Raw genomic sequence first — 15,640 nt, forward strand, 5'->3', positions numbered from 1 at the left:
CGGCGCTCGGCACGTCCCTACTAAGATGGCGGTGGAGAATGATACCTTCCGGCAGGCCTGAGGGGGCGGGGGCCCGGCCGGCTTCTTCGCGACACCAGGCGGCGGTAGCGCTTGACTTGACGGCGCGGAAGCCGGAAGCCGGAAGCGGCCGCCGGAAGCGGGCGTGCCCCGCCCCGCGCCTACGCCTGCGCCGGCGCCGGCGCCAGTCAGGCCGGGCCGGCAGCAGGTACGGTCGGCCGCCGGCCATGGGGAACGTTCCCAGCGCTAGCAGCGACGACGAGGAGCTGGAGGGCGGGGGCTGCGCGTCCCCGGGGGCCGGGCCGGGGGCGGCGGGGACCGACGCCCCGGGCCCGCGCCCCGCTCCCTCGGCCGGCGGCCTGCCGGGGGCCGCGACGCTGCTGGAGCCCGGCGCCCTGCGGCAGGCTGCGCGCCTGGGTCCCGGCGCCGCCCCCAGCGCGGAGCCCCCCGAGGGCTCGGGCTCGGACCGGCCGGTGCTGCTGCGCTGGCTGGAGGAGCGCTGGGCCCGCGGCGAGGTCATGGTCAGCCTGGACCAGCTGTGCGAGGCGCTGGAGGAGCTGGGGGCCGGCGAGGAGGTGAGGGGGGCGGGGAGCGCACCCCGTTCTGGGCCGGCCGCGGTGGGGAGTGACGTCACGGGCAGGAGCGGGGCCACTCTGGGGACCCCCCCCGGAGAGAGGAGCGGCCTCCCATCCCGCGGTCCTCCCCGGCCAGGTCACCGGTGTGACGCTCTCGGGGCCCGGGGGCCTTGCGCCGGGCAGGGCTCGCTGCCCGCGATGCCCGCTGCTGTGCTCCCGGTTGGGGTCCAGCCCTCCCATCACCCGGCCAGCGCGGCGGAAGCGCGGTCTCGGGGCCAGCTGGTGAGGCTCGGAGCCCCGAGGGAGCCTCCCCGGTTCTGTCTGGCTCTCTGTTCGTGTTTTTCAGCCTAGGCCCCTTGGCTGCCAGGGCCGGGGTGCCCGCCGCCCGGGAGCTGGCGCTGACCCTGAGTCCGTGTGTGAGCGCCCACCTGAGCAGCTGCTCACGGAACTAAGCTTCTGTTGGGGACAAACTCGTCCGAGTTAAATCCCGAGTTCAGTCTCCATCCACAGCTCTCTCTCCATCAGGCCCCCCAGCCGGAGGCACACAGCAGGTGCTCCATAGATGCTCCTCCCGCTGACTGCTGGATAGCTCGGGGTTACTGTGACCCGGGGGCCCCAAAAGGCCTCCCGGTGTTTTCCCCACACAGATTACTGGCTCCCTTGCCCGCTTAAACTTGCAGAGTTGATTTTTTGAGCCTGAATGCAGCCTGCTGCATTTGTCCCATCAAATGGCATCTTACCAGCGGGGTGGGGTCATTTGTGATCCTGGTTTTGTCCTGCCACCTGGTAGCTCCTTGTTCCTTTTTTGGTAGGGGGCTCTGTACTTGTTCAGGTTGTTGATAAAGATGCTAGGTGGTGAGTCCCCTGGGGCTGAGCGCAGGTCCCCGGAGTAGTCAGGAAAGGCTTGGAGTAGGTGAGAGCAGCCGAGCTTAAGGAAGTGAGCAGAAGAGGGGGCCTTCTTGTGGCCTGCCGAGTTTGGGCTCGTGGCCCCACCTCCCCTGGAATCCTGCCCTGCGATTGAGGGGGCCTTTAAATCCCCTCCAGAGGAGTTTGTGTTCTATCCCAGTGGGTGAGCTTGTCATGTCCGTGCCTTAGGAAGGTGGTTTTGGCATTTATGGAGGAAGAGGTGCCTGCTATGTGCCAGGTGCTTTGCTCAGTGCTGTGCAGGTGTTGCCTCATTTGATGCTCATAACAACCCTGGGAGGTAGGCACTCTTTGGGATCCCCCATTTAGTGACTTGCCCAGGGTCTCACTAAGTGTCCGAGGCTGAATTTGAACTCGGGCCTTCTAGCTGGGGAGAAAGACTACAAACAGGAGGGTACAGCGTCTGGTTGGGCAGTGATGAAGCCCTGAATCGTAGCTGTAGTTTGGTTGTATGTGAATGGGAAGAAGAGTCCCCTGAGCATTGTTGGAGAGGGAGCCGAAGGCAGTGGACTGGGAAGGTGAGGGGGGAAGCGGGGTTCGGGGCTAGTCGAGTGCGGAGAGAGCCGAGAGGAGCGGGATGGGGTAACATCTTTGGGGGGCTTTGCGATCATCAGGCTCCTGGGTTAGGAGACGCTGCAGAGAGGAGGGGGCCAGGAGTGGGCACCATCAAGGGATGGAGCCTGAGAAGGGACCAGACAGGTGGGAAGCCAGGCCACGGAGCTGTTATTTAGGAGGAGGATGTGGTTTCTGGCATATGCCAAGAGAAAGGTCCAGAGCCAGAAGGTGAAGTGTAAAGAAGGAAACCAGAGCAGAGGAAAGGTGGAGAGCCCGAGGAGGCCTCACACCCGTCCCCAAAGGTGGCCTGGGCATGGCATCCGAGGCTGGAGGATGGTGTGGGGGTGGTGCTCCTGACACAGGGCCCCCCTCCCAGGCACAGGGCCCTAGGTCTGGAGGCCCACGTTTGACAGAAGAGGAAAGAGAAGCTGTTGGAAATGAAGGGACTTGGTCAACCCAGCTCTAAGTCCTTGAGACTCATTAATGTTGGTTAGAAAGCCACATGCATTTATTAAGCACCTGCTGTGGGAGGGTCCCTGTGCACTGAGGAGAACTGTAGGAACAGTGTGAGTGCCTTGAGGCTGGCTACACATACGTGCAGAGAAAAGAGATCTCTCAGTCCTTGCTCTCAAAGAGCTTGTGGGGAGAAGGGGAACCTGGGGCCCAGCTGAGAAGAGGATGGAAAGGAAGGCGTCCAGCTGTCATGGCGCAGTTGACTGGGCTGTGCAGGTTTTAAAACATGGCTAGAACAGGGACTCTCTAGGGCTGGGTCCAGGCCGACTTGGGGGAGATGCTTGAAGGGAGAATGTCCAGGCGTTGACAGCCCCGTTCTAGAACAGACAGTCAGACTTGGATTTCTCCTGGATGGCAGCTCTGGCTGCAGGCGGGGAGGTGGGTGAGGCAGAGGATGTGGCTTCTCCAGTGGCTGTGGTCTGAGCTGCCAAGGCCCAACAGGAGCCCTTTGGACCGGGGGTGCTTTCACTCCCTGCAGTTTGGTGAGGAAGCTTGTGCCTTCTCGCTCTTCTTCTGACTGGCATAAGGGTGTGTCCAGAAGTGGTTCCTCATTCCTGGCGAGCTGGCTTTCTGTCTCAGGCCAAAGTCTGACCAGTTCTGGCCTTCTTATCAGTAGAGGAGGCCAGAGGAGGAGGGAGAGCTTGTTTGCTCTTGGAACAGGATTTAACTGTCAAGTCCGAAAAGGAAATAAGGTGAAAATGGAATTTTAATTTGTCAGCAGAAATGAGCCACCCTCAGGCTGAGGGAAGGACCAAAGGACAGTCAATGGCATTCACTGAGCACCTCAGCTGCTTGGGCAGCATCGGGCATCGGGGGGAATACAAAAGGCAGTCACTCGTGAAGCATCTCGCCCGAGCTGTCTGGCTCAGCTGTCAGTGGAGGTTTGGGGTTCCACTCGAAACATTTGGCGACCCCAGATAGCATCCTGACCATGGAAGGAACCAAGACCCAGAAACCAGATGCCGTCCCTTGGACAAATGAAGTGGTCACCCCATCTTTGTGGCTGGGCTCAGGCTTGCTCTTAGAGGGAAGGCTCCGTGGTTGGCTGCCTGACATTCTGGGGCAGAGCAGACTCCTCATTCTCTACCCAGCCAGGGGCCTCCCCCACCTCTCTGCTTTCCTGTTGACCCTCCTTTCTCTGCCTGCCCCCAGCCCTGCGGTTTTCCTTCTCCTGTTCTTGGAAGATCATCAGGACATAACAGAGCCCTGCCTGTCCTTGTCCAGTCAGACTCCCTGGTGATAGCGGGCTCCAGGGGGTACGCGGGGTCACCGCCCCAGAGTGGTGAAGAAGCCTGTTCTCAGCTGGTCCCTCAGGGCTGCTTTTCTCTTGTGTTTGAACTTAACATTTCTCCCCAGCTCTGCCCTTTTCATCAGGGATGCTTAGCAAGTCCTCTGCTCCCTCAAGGTAGCTTGGTACTCGGCACTTCTGGGTGTGCTCTTCCGGGTCCTTTGCCTTCAGGAGGCTAAGTCACATTCCCAGCCCTCTCCTCTGGACTGTGGTGGCTGCTGCGTTGTGTGGGATCCAGCCTTGGGCTCCCGGGCTCAAATCGTTGCTCTCCGGCTGCCGACCGGGGAGCTCTGGGCTTTGACTTGGAGGTTCTTCACTGGGGGGTTCTTTCAGGAAGTGACCCATGGATTCTTTCTATCTCCAGTTTGCCCTTTGGTTCTGAGAGATCTGGGCAGCTTTCACTTCTTGAAATAGGACGTTCTGAGCTCTTGTTTTGGTCGTGGCATCAGGTGGTCCAATGATTATGATTCTTGAATTCTTCTTCCTCTTCTTCTTCTGTTTCTGCCATGAGATGCCTTAAATTTCCTTCTATTTTTTTCAGCCTTTTGACTTTGTTTGAATATTTCTCGCTGTCTCCCAGTCACTGCCTTCTTTCTGGTCCATTCAGAATTTCAGGGAGTTTATTGCTTGGACGAGGTCTTGGGCCTGTTGTGCCAAGACGTTCCCTCCCTCTCCCCTTCTTTCTTCCCTAGTTCTCACTGCTTTTCATGTTTTTTCCTCTAGTGCTCACATTTTAGAACTACACTTTTACTTCTTCTCTTTCAGGAATTCTAGTTGAATTTGTGTCCAAACTTTATTTTTCTTTGAGCTCTTACTTGCAGATATTTTGGAGTTGTTCTCTTCTTCTGAGTTGAGGGTCTCTGTCACCACAATAGCTTTTCATGGTGGGATTCTTTGTGTGCTCCTTCTTCCAGCCTACTTCCTGAATAGAACCCTGGAACTGAAGTCAGAAAGTCCTGATTTCAAATCCTGCCCCAAGCACTTACAAGCTGTGTGATCAGGGCATTTGCCTCAGTTACCCGCACTGTAAAATGGGCATACTGATAGCACACGCCTCGCAGGGCTGCTGTGAGGGTATTTGTAAAGCACTCAGCACAGTGCTTGGAGCACGGTAGCGGTGCTGATCGTCACTGTTGTTAGGGCTGCGTTCTGTGTGCTTCTGGAAGGTAGGTCAGCGCTGGTCCTGTTGTGGCTTTCTGTGGGTGTTGAGTCTTCTCAGGGATAGCGTGTCCTGGGCACGTGCAAGCCTTCAGGCCTTCCCAAACGCTGGTCACAGACCCCCAGCTGGCCCCCTGGGCTCTGCAATTTCCTCCCTTGTGTTTGGGTTTGAGCAAGAGCAGATATTGTTGGACTCGTCCCCTGCCAGCCAGCTGGGAAGCTCTTCCCTCTGCTCTGGCGTTCCTGCCCTGGGATCCGACTAAAATTGGAGCCGAGAACCCTGTTCTGCCTCTGGGCTCTGAGCCAGGCTGATGTGCTGGCTTCTGGAGTTGCTTCTCTTTCAGGGTACCACTTCCTGGCGGTAGGCCCCCTCCTCGGTCTACCCTGGACCCGTTCCCCAGAACTGAGCCGTGAGCCACGAAGCAGCACCTGTCCCTGCACCCTGTACAGTGTGGCCCTCTTTGGACTTGCCCCGATACACAGCCTCTGCCATGCTAGTGCGCCCTTGTGGCTGGGCATGACTCACTGTGGATTTTTTCTTGGATTCCCCCAACAAGATTTGTTCCGGGGAGGAGTTTTGGGGGGAGCTCCTGACTTCTTCCTACTTCTCTGGCATCTGGTTCTGCCTTCTTTTTCATGCTGTCCTTACAGGAAAAAAAGACAGAGGCCAGACGCTAATGTCATTGGGCTTGGCCGTGGTTGGGTGTGGGAAAAGAAGAATATGAATGAGGTGGTGGTGGCAGACCCATAAACTAGTGCAGCCTTTCTGGAGGGCAGGGGAGAGGGGGCCCCCAAAGCCACTAAGCGCACCTCATGACCCAGCGATTCTGTGACCGGGTCACTGGCCCCAGGAGGACCAGGAAACTCAGGGGACCTCTGGTGGGGAGCAGCCAAGCAGGTGGTGGCTGTGTGGTGTGTGGTGTGTGTACGTATGTAGTGTGTGGCAAGAGAGTACGGAGAGGAGGCTCTCAGAGATGAGGGAGAGGGGAATAAGCTGCTGGGCTGAGTGCCGAGCCAAGCTGGACAGCCCTGCGGGGGCAGGTCCCGGAGCAGAGTTGGTTTTTGCTTAGTTGAGGGTCTTGTTTTCAATGGCATGGAGCAGTAAGGTGTGAGAACAGCCTCTGGGCATTTTCTCTGGCTGCGCCCCTTGCTTGGTGTGCCTTCCTCCCCGTGTGGGCCTCCGGCTTCCCTCAAGTCCCAGCCCAGATCAGGAGGCCTTCTCTGGTCCTCCTTCATTCTGGTGCCTTTCCTTCCTTGTGTGCTTCATTTGTTCTGTGCACAGCTGCTTGCCTGCTGTCTCCTGCCAGACCATGACCTTCTCGAGGGCAGTGCCTGGTATGTCGTCAGTGCTTAATAAGTGGCTATTCCCTGATTGCCCAGAAGGCAGAGATAGAAGACGGAATGTTGTTTTTGAAGCATGGCCACTGGCCATTTTGTGCAGGCCACGGGGATGGTTTAGGAAGAGGGGACCAAGACGGCAAGGTGGGGTGGAGCCGGGTGTGAAGCTCTTCAGTGCCCCATGGACAATGTTACGCATTTGGTGCCCTGACATTCGCGGCTCACAGTCACGAAGCAGTCAGACCTGAGCTTGGCCCCTGTGTGGCAGAGGGAGACTGATGAGGAAGGCCGTTGCCCAGTCTGGGAGAGAGCCGGGTGTTTGGGGAGGACCTGAGAGTCCAACTTGTTAATGACAAAGCTCAGGCACCTGCGAGTCCCACCGTGGGCGAGGGGGAGGAGAAGGCATTTGGCCTGGGCCTTCCCAGGGCCCAAGTGTCTATGGGATGCTTAGTTCAAAAAGTCCAGTGGACACTCCGTAACCTGGGGGGGCTGAGGCTCAGGCTGCAGAGGTTGGGGCTGGACCGCAGATGGTGTGAGTTGTTCACACGGAGATGACAGTTGGGCCGTGTAGAGGACATTACTTCTCCTGTCTCTCCTCTGTCCGCTTGCGCCTCGGTCCTCTTTGCGCCATTGTCCTTTCCCTTGCTGTCCTGGCCTCTGGGTGACTTCCCAAGAACGCCTGGGGCCCTTTCCATGCAAATACCTCCCACCCATCTGTATATCCATGTAACCCCCCCCCACCCTCGTTTGTGAAGGGTGCCCAGAGAGAGGGCTACACAAAAGCTAAAAATCATTTCTGTTCCATGAAGTCGAAAGGCCTTTGCATAAACAAAGGAGGTATCTAGGGGGCATGAGAGGCAGGCTGGGAAATGGTCCTCAGTCTGCGACATTCGTGTGTGTAAAAGTAACGTTCTGCAGGGCCACGTGGTACAGATCTGGGACGCTCATAGTCACTGAGCTTAGCAAACAGGCAAAGACGGGACGTGTGGGTGGGGGTGACCATGCACAGATTCTGGGAAGCCCTTGGGAACTGGGCTCGAGGAGTGAGGAGGACCATGGCCAGCGCCCTCTGAGCTCCCTGAGTGTGTTTGTGGTCCTGCCCTGGAAGGAACAGAGATGCCAACATGTGCACAGAGCAGCTACGTCCCAGGTGTGCCCGGGGCAGGGCTCAGAGCCTCCCCCGCCTCTCACTAGGGGAGGTGGAGGAGAGAATGCTGGGAGAGCATGTGTAGTTTCTATGGCTTTGCTTTTTCCCCTCAATCCTTGTTGAAAGGGATGCCTTGCTGGGGAGGAGATTGGAAAATGAATGTAATGTTCAAACAAAGGGTGTCAATAAAAATGAGATTACATTAAAACCCCAACAACACAAGAATTGGGGGGCCCTCTGAAGGGAGGAAGGGTCTGTGTGACAGGCACACAGGGCATTTCCCCAGGAGGGGGAGGTCTAAGGGGCTCGATTATTGGCCATGAAGCCTTGGGGGTGGCTCAGGGCAGGAAGAAGAGCAAGAGAGGGGTTCTGTGTTGAGCCACACTGCTCAGCCTTAGCAGGGGTGCCTGGAAGTAGAGGCGGGGGTTCCGGCCACTTAGTATTTCAAGGGCAGGAAAGGGACTGGAGAATGATGATGAGGGCCCTGGGCATGTTCATAGACACGGGGGCAAGAGGGCGGTGAGAGCAGGTTGTCTTAGGGGCAGGGGCAGGGAAGATGGGACCCAAGGACCCCGAGGCAGGCTTAGCCTTAGCAAGGAGGGGAGGCTCAGCCCAACACCCTTCATAACTTTGGTGTAAAGACAGAAGTGAGGCCGTTTGGCCTTGAGAGGTGGTGGGGCGAGCGGGGCGATGTCAGCTGAGGCCAGTGGAGAAGGCAGGAATATCTTTGACTGAAGTGGGCTGGAGTTCTAATCCTGCCCTCAAAGGCTTAGGAGCTGGTGACCCTGGGCAAGTCACTTAACTTCTGAGCGTCAGTGTCTTCAGCTGTACAGTGAGATTTATTAGAGCATTCAGCCACTTCATGCCACTGTTAGATCAGGCATCTGAATGTCTGCCAGCATCTGTGGAGGGTTTACCCCATCTTTTTATCTCTCAGTTTCTCCCCCTCCTCCTGTGTCTCTCCCACCCTCTCCCTCTCTCTTCCTCCTCCCTCTGTCTCTGTCTCTCCTTCCTTCCCCCTCCCTCTCCTCCCCCCTCCCTCTCTTCCTCTATCCCTCTATCTTTTTTCTCTCTCCTCCCTCTTTTTCTTCCTTTCCTCTTCTTTTTTTCTTTCTCCCTCCCTCCTCTCTCTCTCCCCTCTCTCTCTTCTTCCCCCCTCTCTTTTTCTTCCTTTCCCCCTTTTCTCTCTCCCTCTCTCCCTGTCTTTCTGTCTCTCTGCCTCTCTCTCCTCCTCCCTCTCTGTCTCTTCTCTCTCCTTCTCCCCCCCTTTTCTTCTTTTCCCCCTTTTTCTCTCTCTCTCCTCCCTCTCTCTTCCCTTCTCTCTCTCTTCCTCTCTCTATGTCTCTCTTCTCTCTCCTCCCCCCTTTTTCTTCCTTTCCCCCTTTCTCTCTCTCACTTCTCCCCTCTCTTCTCTCTCCCCCCTTTCTTTTTCTTCCTTTCTCCCTCTTTTTTCTCTTTCTCCCTCCCTCCTCCCTCTCTTCCTCTCTTTCTGTTTCTCTGCCTCTTTCTCCTTCTCCCCCCCTTTTCTTCCTTTTCCCCTTTTTTCTCTCTCCCTCTTCCCTTCTCTCTCTCTCCCTCTCTGCCTCTCTGCTCTCTCCTCCCCCTTTTTTCCTCCTTTCTTCTTTTTCTCTCTCTCCTCCCTCCCTCCTCCCTCCCTCCTCCCTTCTCGCTGTCTCTCTCTTCCCCCTCTTCTCTCTTCTTTCCCCTCTCTTTTTTTCCTCTGTCTTTTCCTTTCCCTCCCCTTTCCCCAAGGCCTCTCATTTCACATTCTTGTTTCCTGCCACGCCATCATGTAAGCAGCCGCCCTAGGGGACATGTTGCAAGAGGGCACATCGGGGATGGATGTGTCAGCGTGTGGCCCTCCTGGGCTGTCAGTGCAGGGAGGTGGTGGGAGGCCACTGGCCCTTGCTCCATGAAGAGGTTTGTGTCTTCCCCACTAACTCGGCCGGATTTTTTCTCTCTGTGGTAGATCTATGCACATTTTGACATCGAGTGGAAGAGCACAGTGGACGTTGAGAAAATGCTGGAGACCCTGAAGAGCTGCAGGGGCACCAGCCTTCGAGGGGAGCTGAGTTACGTCACCAGGAAGCTCCAGGCCTGCTCCCTGGCTCCTGGTGAGGCATGGTCAGCGGTGGCTGGGGCTGATGCAAGGGAGCCCTGCTGAGCCCAAGAAGGCTTACCGGGGCCAAATCTTACCTCCTGAAGCACAGCTTCACTTGGGGAGAAGTGAAGGGGCCTGATTTCTGTCCCTCTAAAAGGGACGAGCCCCTGGGCTGTGCCACGTCATGCTGGAGCGCCAGGGCTGGGCAGAGGACCCCTGACAAGGAGGAGGACGGCAGCCCCCCGCCTCTCATGGAGGCCCCTCTGCTTAGGGGCAGAGCTTGGGCCCCCGGGTCCTCCCTGGGACTTCTCTCAGGGCTCCCGTGAGGTGTGTTTGCCCAGTAGTGGTTACTCTGCTCCCCCCCTGCCCTCCCATAGCCATGGTCAGCCACACCAGAGGGCCTTTGAACACACGTTGCCAGCGGGCCCCGTGGCCAGGCTGACCCATTCCCAATCCAGGCCATGGATAGTCCGTTAGGACAGCCGCAATGATGAGGGTGGGCTTCCAGACCAGAAGTAGCCAGTGAGGGACCCCAGCCCACCCAGGGGTCTCTTAGAAGATCAGCTCCTTTGGTTTATTTCTAACAACATTTCTCCAGCACTTTGAGGCATAGAAAGTACTTTCTGTACGTTCATAAGGCAGCGGAGTTGTGCAGTACATAGAGCACTGGGCTTGGAGTCAGCAAGACCTGGGTTCAAATCCAGCCTCAGACACATACTAGCTGTGTGACCCTGGACAAGCTACTTCACCCTGTTTGCCTCAGTTTAGATGAGGATCCTGGAGAAGGCAGTGGCAAACCGCTCCAGTATCTCTGCCAAGAAAACCCCACGTGGGGTCATAAAGAGTTAGACACACCTGAAAACAACTAAACAACATTACGTAGATTATCTCACAACAGTCTGAGGGCGAGGTGGGGGGGTGGGGGGTGAGGGTTATTGAAACCATTTTGTGGATGAGAAAACTCACTGAAAAGAGGCCAGTGACTTTCCCAGATCCCAGAGCTGGAACATGTCTAAGGTACGATTTGAACTTGGCTCTTCTGGGGCCGTGGAGGGCTCCTGGGCTCAGGTAGCCCCTCGGTGTGGTATGGGGCAGGCCCAGAGCCCCCGGCCCTCACAGGACTGTCCCTTTCTTCTTGTAGGTTTCATTGACATCTTTTCTGAATCCAAGGAGAGCCTGGGCGTCTACTCCTCCATGATCTTGCGATTCCTCCACCAGAAACGTGTCGCCAGCATGGCGCTTCCATATCCGCTCCTGGATTATTGCCACACCATCTGTGCCATGAGGTCATCTGTGCTCAGAGAGTCTCTGGATCAGCTCGTGCAGAAGGACAAGGGTGAGGCTCTGCCTGCTGGCTTCTCTCCGAACCTTGGCCCACGGGCTGGCCAGGTGGGTGGCGGGGCCGGCATCCCTCTTCGCTCCGTGTTGCCATGGTCTCATTGGGCTCGCGAGGCCCCCAGGGGCCTGCTGGGTGACCTGGAGGAAGAGGAAAAGCCTATGCAAAGGAGACGCAGGAAATAGGCCTATGGATGGCCTCACGTGTGACACGACTGTTAAAGAGATGTTAGGGGGCAGCTAGGTGGTACAGTGGATAGAGCACCGGCCCTGGATTCAGGAGGACCTGAGTTCAAATCCGGCCTCAGACAGTTAACACTCATTGGCTGTGTGACTCTGGGCAAGTCACTTAACCCTATTGCCTAGCAAAATACAAAAAAAAAATAAATGAGTAAAGAGATGTTAGGCGAGATCACATTTACTGTGTTTATGGAGAGAGGGGAGGTTTTAACGTTTTAGTAAAATAACTTAATTCTGAGAGAGATTTTTACTGCTTTTTTAAGACTAATGCTAGGCGATGAGTGAGGCAGTCCTGGGGTGGGCAGGGAGGGAGGTGTGTAAAGCCATGTCCCTGGGGGCTCTGTGAGCGGTGCTTGGGTAGCAGGAGAGTCCAGGGGTCCCCTTGCACTTCCACGTGGCCTAGGGCCAGGAGGTCAGACTTGGGCAAGGCCGTACCAGGCCACAAGGGCGTCTCACAGGCACGTGAGGTCGGGTTGAGGGAGACAAGCTAAGTTAACAGGGCTCTCACAACAACCCCCTGTGCAGACGGAGGTACAGTGACTTGGCCTCATCACACAGTCAGGAAATGCCCGGGGCTGGCTCCGAGGGTGCAGGCTGATGGGGTGGGGTTGGGGGTTTCCCGCAGCCCTCAGCAGAATGTGGGGGGGAGGGGTCATGGGCTGGGAACAATAGAAGGGAGCCCCATGAGAACCCTGGGGGAGGCGCTGCTGCTAACCCCATTTTACAGATGAGGAAACTGGAGCACACAGGTGAAGTGACCTGCCCCGGTCACACAGCCAGACGTTGGCTGAGGCTGGATTGGAACACGGGGCTTGCTGACTCCAGGCCTGGTGCTCTGTGCTGTGGCACACCCTAGCCACCTCTAGGCTTCGTGAAGGCGAGTCACGGGAGGTAGAGCTAGAATGTGGGCCGCGGGTGGTGAGCGCCAGGCTGCACAAGGCAGCGAGAAACTCTGCGTGCGGCCCAGCACGTCCAGGTGGCGGCGGAGGCTGCCAGGGCGGGGCGCGTGTGACGCCGCTGCGTTCCCTTTGCAGAGGGCCCTGGGGAGCTGAGCCGCAGCCAGGAGTCCGAGGAGCTCAAGGCCGTCGCCAAGTGCTACACTGTCATCGAGACATCGTCCAACTCGGCCGACATAGACAAGATGACCAACGGGGAAACATCCTCCTACTGGCAGTCCGACGGCAGCGCCCGCTCCCACTGGATCCGGTGAGTGGCGCGGATAAGCATGGCTGCCCCGTCTTTCAGTCTCTCCCATGAGCCCCGAAGGTCGCTCCTCGCGGGGCATTGGGACACCAAGGACCTGTGTTCAAGCACCCTTGGACCTCAGGAGCTGCCGTGTCTGCTTCTGACGGCTAGCTCCGTGGCAGGGCGGGGCCGCAGCCCAGGCTGCCTTCCTGTCCCTTCTGCCTGTGGCCCAGCTCTGATGGCTCTGATGCAGTTGGTAGGCCTGGAGCCTGGCCGGACTCACCTCTGCCTCGGTCCAGCTGCTGTATGAGGGGGCCCCGAGAGCATGTGGCATTTGGCCGAGCCCCTCCCCCGAGGGCAGCCGCCTCCCTTGGTGGGGGAGGGGGGTTCCAGTGGGCACTGAGACAGTTACTGAGGGACATCAGGAAGGGCGGCTGTGCCAGATTCTGTGGGTTCTGAGAGAGAAGGGTTGAACCTCGAGTCCAGCCTCGATCCGGGAAGTGCCCAGTGTAGTGGGGTTGTAGGTGGGCCTCGGCCTCACCTTGGAGGGGCGGTTTTGAGTGCATGGGATGGACACAGTGTGTCCCCTCCCCCGCGGCCTCCCCCCACGTTTGTACGTATGCACATGTGCGCACAGGCATGCACGCAGATGGTATCCATATCGCCACAGATTGTCTGGGAAGAAGCACACAGGGCATGACTTTGTCGGGAGAGCATGTCCGCCTTCTTCCGAAGGCGTGGCGGGAGGGCGGCCGGTCTCCGCGGCCTCCTCACTTGCCCTTGTGTCTTCTTCACAGCTTGAAGATGAAGCCAGGTGTCGTGCTCAAGCACCTGTCCATCGCCGTGGCAGCCAGCGACCAGAGCTACATGCCGCAGCAGGTCACAGTGGCAGCGGGGAGGAACGCCAGCAGTCTTCAGGAAGTCCGAGATGTTCACATCCCCAGTAATGTCACCGGCTACGTGACGCTACTGGACAACGCCAACCTTAGTCAGCTGTGTGAGTGCCGTGGGCCTTGACCGGGGGCAGTGGGGTCTGAGGGTCTAGGCCTCTGCGCGCTGGGGTAGGGGCAGCCGGGCCATTTGGCAGAGGCAGGGGAGCCGAGCTCTCAGACATGCCTTCAGGAGAGCTTGGCTTAGCACATTCCCTGTTAGCCTCCTCACCACATGCACTCCGGGGCAGCCGTGGCCACTCCCAGGAAGGAGTGGTGCCCTCGGCCTCTCCCTGCACTTGCCCAGAAAGGCTGTTCTCAAGCCGCCTGAATACTTTCCGGGGAAGATTGTCCTCAGTTAACGGATTGGGGGCTTTGTAGGAGGCTGGGGGTAGGGCTGAGCGGCGGTCTTCTCAGAGGCTCTGAAAGCAGAATTCCGGCACGTCTGGGTCCCACCTGGGCCCTCGGGGCAGTGGAAGCCCAGGGAAGGTTGCTCCAGGCCCCATCTCCAGTTGAGCATAGAGGCCGGGGCACCGCGTGGGAAAGCATTGACCGCGCTCCCGGGCGTGCTGTCGTCCTTGGCAGATGTCCAGATTAATGTGAAGCGCTGCTTCAGTGATGGCTGTGATACCAGGATCCATGGGCTGAGGGCTGTGGGCTTCCAGAGAGTCCGTCGAGGCGGCGTCTCGGTGTCGGACGCTTCTGCCATCTGGTACTGGTCCCTGCTGACGTCCCTGGTGACGGCATCCATGGAAACAAGCCCAGTATTTGTTCAGACGATTCTGCAGAACACTCAGTAAGTGGCCAAAGACCGGGGCCGGTGGTGGGGTCAGCCCCACAGGCCGGGTCACTCAGTGTACATCAGGAGGGACGTGAAGACATTGTGCATGGGAAGAGGAAGGGCTTGTTCCCAGGGGCTGGGCAGCAGCCTGGTCCCTCAGGATAAACGTGAAGCGTCCGCCTAGCGGTGGCCTCTGAAGTCCCCTTTAGCCTGGAATGAGGGGGGCAGATAGAGGGAGGCGTGTCTCGTGATCTCTCTGATGCGGGGTCCCCGTCACTCTCGGTGCCCACTCCCCCCACGTGCCCTCAGCTTGCTCTGTCAGGCGCGCCGTGTTCAGCTGGGAAGGACACAGATCAGCAGGGCGAGTCCAAAACAGGGTGAAGAGTGCGGAGTCCATGTTGTTCATGGATTGGTCGAGAGAACAGGGCGGGGACGCTGTGGGGGAACGTGCTTTCCGGCTGGGGCTGCCGGTTGGGTAGCTGCATGGAGGTGGGGGGACTGGGGGTTTAGGACGAGGGTCTCTGGACAGAGGCCATCAGTTCTCCGGAGATACGTTACAGCCAAAGCATCGTTGGGTCTCTGGCGTGGTCAGTGGCAGCGCGGTGTCTGCTCTGCACCCCTGCAACCTTTTGAGTGAAGAGCACTGAGCTTGGGGAGCAGCCTCGTGAGCAGAGGGGAGCCAGGCAGCGAGGCCTCCCCTCAGCCCACTGTCTCTGGCTTTGTTTCTCCGTCCAGGAAAGCCCTGCAGCACATGCCACCGCTGTCTCTCTCACCAGCGTCGACCGACGGGGCCAGCTTCCTGTCGCCCAGTGTCCTGGGCGAGGTGGACGGCTTCCTGGTCAGGATCACTAGGTGGGTGCCCCCTTCCTGTCCTGCCCCCTGCCAGATGTCACTTCTCAACCTTCTCTTCCAAGTAACGTTGCTGGAAGACATGGGGGCTCCTCATGCTCAGCGGGGCGGCGACAGGTACCGTCTCAGCTGACGTATCCGTGTAGGCTCAGCGCATCCCAGAGTCACGTCCTGGTGTGTCACTGATTTGGCTCCTAGGGAGGAAGCCGTCTTGGTAGAAAGGGCTGCCCCAGACCAGAGGGAGGCCTGATGACTGCACTGTGGGGCCAGTATGGCGTGTGCAGAGTGATGAGGGCGGGCTCCCAGGAGCCTTCCCCTCCTCTCCATGGCCTTTGCTGGCAGGAGCCGCTGCTTTCTGTCCTCGGGTGCAGGGGGCAGCAGCCTGGGGGTGAGGGTGATTGCTGCATCCGCGACCCTTTCCTTCGATTAAGCACCCCGCTCCTTGGGGGAGTTGGTGCCCTCATCCCTTCCTTCCCTGTCTCTGTTGGAGCCCCCCGCCCCGCTTCTCTGGCCGCACTGCTTCTCTCCTACCTGACCCTCTTACCTTCCTGAGGCAGCAGGGAGCTCAGCCTTGCTCACTCCCAGGAAGCTCTTCCCAGCGTGGTGTGCTCCACTCCCTTTTCCGTGCTGACTTCGTAGCGGGTCCCCAGAACAGTTTAGGGGGGCTAGGGCAGGTGGCCTGCCTTCTACAAGGAGCCTTGATG

The 15,640-nt window shown here is 58.2% G+C and overlaps 2 protein-coding genes across 4 annotated transcripts in view; both read left to right on the plus strand.

The window, feature by feature from the left end:
- Positions 1-38: 38 nt before the first annotated feature.
- Positions 39-15,640, plus strand: part of ZZEF1 (zinc finger ZZ-type and EF-hand domain containing 1) — a 68,702-nt gene continuing 53,100 nt past the window's right edge. For all 3 annotated transcript variants that reach the window (XM_078147625.1, XM_078147624.1, XM_078147623.1), the window contains exons 1-7: positions 39-593; positions 9,486-9,630; positions 10,759-10,953; positions 12,227-12,398; positions 13,175-13,374; positions 13,892-14,102; positions 14,823-14,939. In XM_078147625.1, the coding sequence (XP_078003751.1) occupies positions 39-593; positions 9,486-9,630; positions 10,759-10,953; positions 12,227-12,398; positions 13,175-13,374; positions 13,892-14,102; positions 14,823-14,939 (1,595 nt within the window). The remainder of the gene's footprint in view (positions 594-9,485; positions 9,631-10,758; positions 10,954-12,226; positions 12,399-13,174; positions 13,375-13,891; positions 14,103-14,822; positions 14,940-15,640) is intronic.
- Positions 7,220-9,055, plus strand: LOC144454755 (uncharacterized; the record flags this gene model as incomplete). The annotated part of the gene is given in 3 exon segments (XM_078147251.1): positions 7,220-7,519; positions 8,416-8,872; positions 8,874-9,055. Coding segments are annotated over 3 exon segments (939 nt in total), but the record flags the coding sequence as incomplete, so codon positions are not given.

The sequence above is a fragment of the Phascolarctos cinereus genome, unplaced genomic scaffold (assembly GCF_003287225.1).
Source record: "Phascolarctos cinereus isolate Bilbo 61053 unplaced genomic scaffold, phaCin_HiC Scaffold_7;HRSCAF=346, whole genome shotgun sequence".
NCBI lineage: Eukaryota > Metazoa > Chordata > Mammalia > Diprotodontia > Phascolarctidae > Phascolarctos > Phascolarctos cinereus.